Source organism: Mya arenaria, chromosome 6, assembly GCF_026914265.1.
Source record: "Mya arenaria isolate MELC-2E11 chromosome 6, ASM2691426v1".
Taxonomy (NCBI): Eukaryota; Metazoa; Mollusca; class Bivalvia; order Myida; family Myidae; genus Mya; species Mya arenaria.
Window position 1 is genome coordinate 37,185,902 of NC_069127.1, and position 8,219 is coordinate 37,194,120.

Below are 8,219 nucleotides of genomic sequence, written 5' to 3' on the forward strand. Positions count from 1 at the left end.
AGTGTAACAGATTGGCAGTGATTTTGGGGTTTCTTAAAAAAATTGCAAGAACTTTTCATTTTCATTTTGCATTCTAACATGCAAAGTATTATATTAGACATACTCATCTAGAAATCAAGATAATAACAATTAACATTATTATTTATTATCAAATAGTATGACCTTTTATGGTTGTTAACAGACATCAGTTACAATTTATTATACTCAAACAAAAAAATCACTAAGACGTTGAGAATGCTACGGATAATACTACCAATATGTTAAGTTACATGATGATCAAACAATTTTACTGTTAAAAAATTTAACATACACCTATGGTTCATTTAAACAAGATCCTTTGGCTTTATTTTCTAATGGTGCCACAATTAAAAAATCAAGACAGCACCATTAAAAAATAAAGAAAAAGGATCTTATTCAAATATCAAATCCAAATACCTTTTTCTCAGCGTCTCTTCTTTTCAGATCATTCTGTTTGATCCACAGAAGTTTAAACTTGATGAGTTTGGCCAGAAGAGGCAGTGGAATGTCCTCACCAATGTCCAGGTGGTTCTTGCAGGGTTCACAAACTTCATAGTGCGATGGCGTCTCTTTCGGTTTCTTGCCCTTTGGATTACCTAGCTCTTGTACCTATAGAAACAAATAGTTTTAAGCCTATCTAGCGGTATTTAAAAATAGAAGTATTTTAAAAATATCAGTTTACGTAGGTTTCTTGCTTATAAATAAATATTAGGACTATTTTATTTTTGTCAAATTATCATTGATACCAAGATCAAAAATACATTTATTTTCATACTCTGACTTCACCTGTAATATACATAGAAACAACAATATTGAACTGTAAACTGTAAACAAACTTACATCACTAAAGAGTGCTTGCTTTGAGAAGGAAGAGAAGAGCCTTCTAGAGCCAGCAGCAATATTCTGCCCAAGAATGTTGATCCATGTGTAGTCATCTGCTTTTTTGCCAACAACAAATGTCACATTGGCCTTCCATTTTTCCTGAATAGCAAGGTTATTTAGATCTTTGAAAGCACAAATTTGCATACCTGCAAATCCTGTTAATTCATGTGTATGACAAAATGTAAGATTTAAAGTAGAACTCATGTCAAAATCGAGCATTTATTGTTGCATCGGACAATGGGTCAAAACCTCAAAGGTCCTACACTGCAAACACTTTGGAGATTAACTCCCTTGCAAATGTTAACAATGGCTTTTATCAGCATATGTAAGATGGACAAGGTAGAAAATGTGAGGCGTAAGGCATGAACAAACCTTTTTATTGATAATCTCAACTGGTTATGTAACATACACTAGTGTTGTTTTTATAAGTTTTATACATAAATCCTCTTTTTTATGTCAATGAAATCAACAAATCAGAACATCCAAAATAGTAAAAGAATACATATTAAAGCTGAGGGGAAGATAGTCTAAAATAATAGACGTGTTATACGGGATTCTTCCAATCCCTAACGTCTAAATGGGAATGTGCAAAAAACGGGGGTGTTTTAAAAATATTGAAATTGTTTTAAGTGAAGTATTTTATGGTTGAAATTGATCATAAAGAGTTATATTCATATTTTACCATGTACGTGAAATGTAATTTTGCACTAAACAAGCATTTAATGCATTAAAACAAGTTGTTTACCTTTCCAATAAAACGAAAGTTGACTGACACAGACAACAATTATGCGAAGGGGAACAACTCGATACAATCGTAATAGCTCGGCCTTCTCTGACAAAGCTTCGAGACAGACCTCGTTTATACAATCGTAACAACTCGGCCATGGCCGTAATGTTCCGAGCGATTTAAAACTGTGCCCTAAAGCCTTGCAGGTGCCCTTCATGTATATATCGTTATGTTTTGACAGAATGAAATGAAGAAAAGCCGTCAAACTCATAATTATAAGTTGGATAGTTATTTTTTGTGTACGGAACTAATATAAAATAACATTATCTGGTAATATTTCTTGTTTTTATGATATTTTATAGACGCTATATATATATGCTTTAACCCGGAATCCTGATCGGAACAACTACCCACTTTTGATACTAAACAATTTGTACGTGAAGGATTTGCCATATCAAAAATCTAAAAAAAAATCCGTCAACGTACAATTATTTGGACTAAGGGGAAGAGTGCCGCTGTTTCTCCGGGGATCAAATTGATGACAGTTACAACACCAAAACAGAACACCAAACTGGTAACTGGTAAATCAAGTAATTAATTATTTATGCCAAGCAATGTACATTTGCTTTAAGCCACTAACAATATTGTTTAAATTTAAGCAAAGTAAACCAAAGTGGCGAAGTGTTCTCAGTTTATTGTCAGTTATGCACGTTTTAAAAGCAAAACCACCAAATAAGTACAGCAAGGAACTCTACCGTCAAAGACAACTGGACAGCTTGATTAAACCCACCCTTACAGTTATGCTTTTTGTCACTATGGAGTTTGGATATCGCTTTTAAAATATGAAAGTAAGAATAATAACATTCTCATGTTTCTAGACTTAAAATTATGAAATAAGGAGTTATACCTCTTCGAAAACTGTAGTTAGAAGGGCTTGCTCCCATTTCGCAGCACCCGCTGCTCCTTGGGCGCTTTTACCCCGCTTACCAGCTTTTGACATTATAAAACAGACAAATAACGGCAGAAATTTCCAAAATTATAAAAAAACAGGTTATTCCGCCATGTTGTTTTATGTTGTTGCTATGCAAGGTGCGCGTTCTGAAATCGATCACGGAAACGCTTGTCTTATAAGGGTAACGCTCGTTCACTAGTCTCAATCATTCAGCCGCTCTGATCAAAGTCAATGAACGGTAAAGACCCGGATCAGATGCAAGCGTTTGAGTTTGTTTTTATCCAAACTAAACTGTCAAAATGAATTCAGCGTTAAATATTTCGCTTAAAAGCTTTTCCAGGCGGTTACTGCGACATGACAACTATTACTTCGTATGCAGACATGCCCTTAGACGTAGCTTCAGTGACATTCAGTCCATCTCAGTAGTTTATAGTGAATATGGAGACCCAAATAAGGTCTTAAAGGGTGAGCAGAAAGTAATAAATGGGCCTCTGAAATCAGGTGAGGTTTTAGTAAAGATGATGATGGCCCCAGTGAATCCATCTGACATTAACATGATTGAAGGTTCATATTTCCTAAAGCCACCACTCCCTGCAATTGTTGGAAATGAGGGTGTTGCAGAAGTGATGGAAGTCGGGGCGGATGTTCAGGCATTAAAGGCAGGGGACTGGGTTATACCGAATCAGGCAGGATTTGGAACTTGGCGAACACATGCAGTAGCAAAGTCAATGGATTTAAAAAGAATATGTAATGATATCCCACCTTTAAGTGCCGCAACTATTGCTGTAAATCCATGCACTGCTTACAGGATGCTTACTGATTTTGTGAGTCTCAAACCTGGAGATGTTGTCATGCAAAATTCTGCTAACAGTGCAGTAGGACAGAGTGTTCTTCAGATAGCCAAAGCATGGGATGTTAGAACGGTAAACATTGTAAGAGATCGAGAAAATCTTGATGAATTAGTTGAGCAATTGAAGTCAATGGGTGCTGATCATGTTGTCACTGAAGAGTTTACAAGGAAACCTGCCATGAAAGATCTGATAAAATCACTTGGAAAACCACCAAAATTAGCATTTAATAGTGTTGGAGGTAAAAGTGCAACAGAGTTATTAAGGCATTTAGGACAGAAAGGTATCATGGTCACATATGGCGGAATGTCAAGACAACCTGTTATAGTGCCTACAGGTGTGTTCATATTCAAAGAGGTATCTTGCATCGGATATTGGAACTCTCAGTGGAATTATGAGAATGCCGAAAGTCTAGAACGAGACAAAATGTTTGACGAGCTCTGCCAGATGATAAGAGAGTGTAGACTTCTCCCCCCTCCAAGTGAGATTTATAACCTCGACAACTACGCCCAAGCTGTTGAAAGTGCCATGTCAGGATTTCAAGGCAAAAAGAAAGTTCTTACTATGGAATGCTTCTAGCGGCTTTGCAATCCAATTATTATAAACATCACACCATCATGACTTTAACACTGGATTTGATCAACTTCTGTGAAAGACTATTAATGTATAATGCTGAAAATAATTTACATTGTAGTTTATGTATGTTTTTAGAAGATTTAAAACTTTTGTTAGTATTTTTGATATACATAGCTTTGATAATTTGAATCAGTAAACATAAGAAAATATATTGTATGATGAAAGTTTAACGATGTAAAGTGCAATGCAGTTATGGTATGTGAAATAACAAATGGTTTACTTACATACATAGTTACTCATTAAACAATTAGATTTAACTGTGAGAATGGTACAAAGGGTCCGCCTTGCACCCAAAATGTCATGTCCCACCAGGGTGAGAGTGGTCTAGTGGTATAAGTGTCTGCCTCTCGCCCAAAAGGTTCTTGGTCTAAACCCACCAGGGGTACTTTCCCCATGGCATCTTCCTAAGGACTCATTTCTGGTTTCTACCTGAGAGTGATTCATATTAACTTTCAGCTTTCTTCACAAATGAGCAAAAATAGATAAGTTAGCTTGATACATGACAATTACCTTAGGCCAAAAAAAAACATAGGTCTGTTTCCGGTCGCCCGACCGACCCTCTTATTTCGGCGCCGACCCTATACTTTTTATTGGTGTAAAAGTTAACTGCGCGCATATTTAGTACTTTTCGGTACTTTCTTTCCGTTAATTTTCTTATCTTTGGTCTCATTTCGAATTCGGTAATTTGATAAGCAGCAGGGTTCGACACTAACGGTAGTCCGGTAGTCCGAGACTACCAGTTTTGTGCTCGGACTACAAGAAATTTTAAGTCAATAGTCCGTCGGACTACTAGAAAAAGTAAATATGACATCGGGTAATTGAGCATAAAATATTTATTACGTTTAAACTTGCGTAAAACGTGTTGTTAAAATTTTAAAAAAGCCGAGTATCACCGGTAAATACTCATTCTAAAGTTTGCCGAAGATGGCCGAGCAGTTCCGGACAACCTGGACCGTTAAGCGAGTTTCGCGCACAATTCATATAGCCTTTCGATCAATATTTAAACCAGTCTGTAGAATTTATTTATTTAGAGAGGGAAAAACCATTTTGCACTGTATGGTGTGTTTTAATCGTCAGACACTTGAAAGTCTGCCAGTGTCAGCGAGGTAGATTTGGGTTTAAAATAAGGTAGAATTTCTAGATCCCTTGCATTTTCAGTCAGAAACAATGATAGATACGATGTTAGCAAAAACTTGATGGTTGTTATTACTTTTAGATTTTCTGAAAATACGTTATGGTTATTTATTTATCGTTTAGAGTATTGTCAAATGTCGGTGTTTTGATAAAGCAGACAGAAGGAACATTATGTGTGGCTTGTGAAATATTTTAACTGGCTTTTAGAAGAGCAGCTTAAAAAATAATCATACTGCTCAAAAATGTCTAATTCAGTGTAAGTGCAGACGACGGCAGAAATTGTGTGCGGCAGAAATTGTGTGCGTTAATTTTCGCGCCAAAATGTTGTAACATTTTATACATTGAAGTTAGGGCCAATAACAATTCTTATCTAACTCCCAATTAATTAATAACATTTTGGGAATTAATTTCATTATATTTTTAAAGCATTATTGTATGTCGTTTTAATAGATTAACAAATACTACTGAATAGTAGGATGCCAATATCAATTATCAAATAGTGCTGACCAGTAGGATGTCTGTCATTTGTGCCGTAACTTAGCAACGATATCGGTCGAGGTGTCAATTGATTTATTGCACCATTTTCCTGAAAGTGACAGATTATGGGGTATTTTAGCATGGTTTTTAGATTTTTATTCTGGGGTAATTTAGCATGGTTTTTAGACTTTTTAAGTTTTTAAAATTGAAGGCCAAACATTGTTTTGAAGAATGTGGAAATTTTAAGATTGAGACAGATAAGAAACATGATCAATCAAAGTGTTATTCTGACAATGCTTTTAAGGAAAAGTCTAACAAAACACTGAAGGAATCCGTTGCAGGCTTGCATTTTTTTTGGACTATCAGAATTTTTGCTGGACTACCTGGATTTTAGATCCAGTAGTCCGAGGGACTACCTTGTGAAAAATGTTAGTGTCTAACCCTGAGCAGTCTATTAAAATGGCGGCACCCATGTCGAGTTCGTCAACTATTTGTTCAACATATGTTTCTGGTCTCTTTTTTACTTAAATTTGCAAAATGTTGTTAAATATATTAAATTCCATTGATTTGTTATGAATTTCATGTTTTGAATTATAAATATAAAAACACCATTTTCACTTTGTAGTCTTCTGTGAGAACTTGAAGTGATATAGTATTACTATATTCTGTCATATCACAGCAGGTCATACCATTCCATGAACATTTTTTGAGAAAAATGTTGATTTTTCTCAGCATAGAGTGAAGTAGCCAGCTTGTGGATGTGTAATTAGAACTGGCATGTGTTCACAAAACATTTATGGATCTCAATTGAGTTTGAGTATGAAATTTTGATATCAGTGTTACCAAACCTCAGGTTTAAACTCCAAATAAGTCAGATAACCAGTACCTAATTATCACTTTCAAATAGTTAGTGTCTTAAATTTAGTACTAAACATATTTTTGAGATTTAAATAAGAAATTAAGTTTCATACTCTTAATTCAGTTGAGAATGGAAACGCTTTGTGAACACGGGTCAGGTGTACTTCAGAGATCATTGAAGTGACAAAAACAGCTTCTGACAATGTTTGGAATTTTAATATTCTATCAAATATAAGAATAGCATTATAGCACAAATGTGAAATTGGTAAATATGAAAAATTGACAAATCTGAGGCACTCTTTTTCGACATCTGTCATACAGACAAACATGTTCAACAATACATGCATTTATATTCTAGAAAATGTATATCTATACATTATAATTAATACACATTATACAGTTCTTAATAAATGAATGGACTTGTATTTACATTTTATGCTTTAGTACCTTTTAAAATTGTCTCATACGCAGTTAATATGGTTGTTTTTGAATAAAAGTCAGCCGCCTTCTATTCTAGATCACTTCCCCGCCCCCAAAAAAAAAAAAAAAAAAAAAAAAAAAAAAAAAAATGCCTACCTACCCTCTTTTTTGGGGGAAGGAGACCGGAAACGAACCTATTTTTTTTTGGCCTTATCAGTTTTTCTACTCAAGATTGAGGTGAACTTTTGTCACCTTGTCCATCCACTTGTCACATCTTCCTTCGAAGAATGTGTTTAAAATATGACCTCCTCTAGCTTCAATTATGTCTAACATGACTGTGTTTTAGGTCAAGTTACACTTGAGTTTTTACCACTGGCTTGACAACGTTTAAGTAACAGTCTGGAAAAGCCTATGAATCTGTAATATTTACCATAAACCCTTCATATGACCTTAAAGGGAATTCGCTCATGTTTTGGCACCAAAAAATAATTTTACCGTTAATGAATCTGGAAACACATGTATTATAATTATTTTACTCTTTGATACCAAAATTGCTGAAAAAAAGTACAAATGAAGTATAAAAAAGATCAACCTGGTTGCAAGTTAGTAACGCATTTCAAAATTGTGGACTTCAATGACAATATTTGAGCATATACCAACATTTGTTGAGGGGCTCCAGCTGTCAGTGTCTTAGTTTTAACTCTCCCCATGATTAGCCACTCTTAATTTCATAATAAGAAAAAAAATCCTTAAGGAGTGCATTTTACACACCATAAACGATCCCTATATCCTGTGACCTACTACTCTTTGTTCTTGTTTCATGCAACAGTCATCATCGCATCCTGGTTAATACCCGTGTTGAGGTACTTATAGTTAGTACTGAACAAAGTAATAATCTGCCTAAAATTATGAGTGTAAAAGTAATTTTAGTGATGGACCTCTTAGTGAGACCCTGACTGTAGACAAACAATCGTCTAACACACCGTCTTCTTAAGGTGAACATTTGTGCTACATGATTTTTAAAACAGCTAAGTCTTGGCTTATCGTCTGGTTGTCCAATTAGCGTATTCGCTCTCCACATCAGAAGTCCACAATCTCGGGCAACAAAGTGCCAATGAGTATGACTTGGTATCAGTTAATATATTTTTTAGAATATTATGGTATGCCATAGTTTGCCATTTTCTTTTTTGTTAACCAAATCCCTCCAATCTTCATGGTTCTTCATGGCTCATGACAATTTTATGAAAGTTTCAGGAAACATCTGACA

General features: G+C 34.9%; 2 protein-coding genes across 17 annotated transcripts in view; one reads left to right on the plus strand and one right to left on the minus strand.

Moving 5' to 3' along the window:
* The window catches only part of LOC128238212 (sperm-associated antigen 17-like), a 49,938-nt gene extending 47,213 nt beyond the window's left edge, over positions 1 to 2,725 (minus strand). For all 16 annotated transcript variants that reach the window (XM_052953887.1, XM_052953877.1, XM_052953884.1 and 13 more), the window contains exons 1-3: positions 2,535 to 2,725; positions 859 to 999; positions 436 to 627 (exon numbers count right to left, since the gene is read on the minus strand). In XM_052953887.1, coding sequence (XP_052809847.1) covers positions 436 to 627; positions 859 to 999; positions 2,535 to 2,627 — 426 coding nt within the window. In that variant the 5' untranslated portion in view covers positions 2,628 to 2,725. The remainder of the gene's footprint in view (positions 1 to 435; positions 628 to 858; positions 1,000 to 2,534) is intronic.
* A 95-nt stretch (positions 2,726 to 2,820) lies between these two features.
* Positions 2,821 to 7,054, plus strand: LOC128238220 (enoyl-[acyl-carrier-protein] reductase, mitochondrial-like). Its single transcript, XM_052953896.1, has one exon. It carries the CDS (start codon positions 2,879 to 2,881, stop codon positions 4,004 to 4,006), a length of 1,128 nt encoding a protein of 375 aa, XP_052809856.1. The 5' UTR covers positions 2,821 to 2,878; the 3' UTR covers positions 4,007 to 7,054.
* The last annotated feature ends 1,165 nt before the right edge of the window (positions 7,055 to 8,219 follow it).

Excerpts from the sequence above, each read along its gene's own strand:
- LOC128238220 (XM_052953896.1), top strand. The coding sequence starts at position 2,879 with ATGAATTCAGCGTTAAATATTTCGCTTAAAAGCTTTTCCAGGCGGTTA.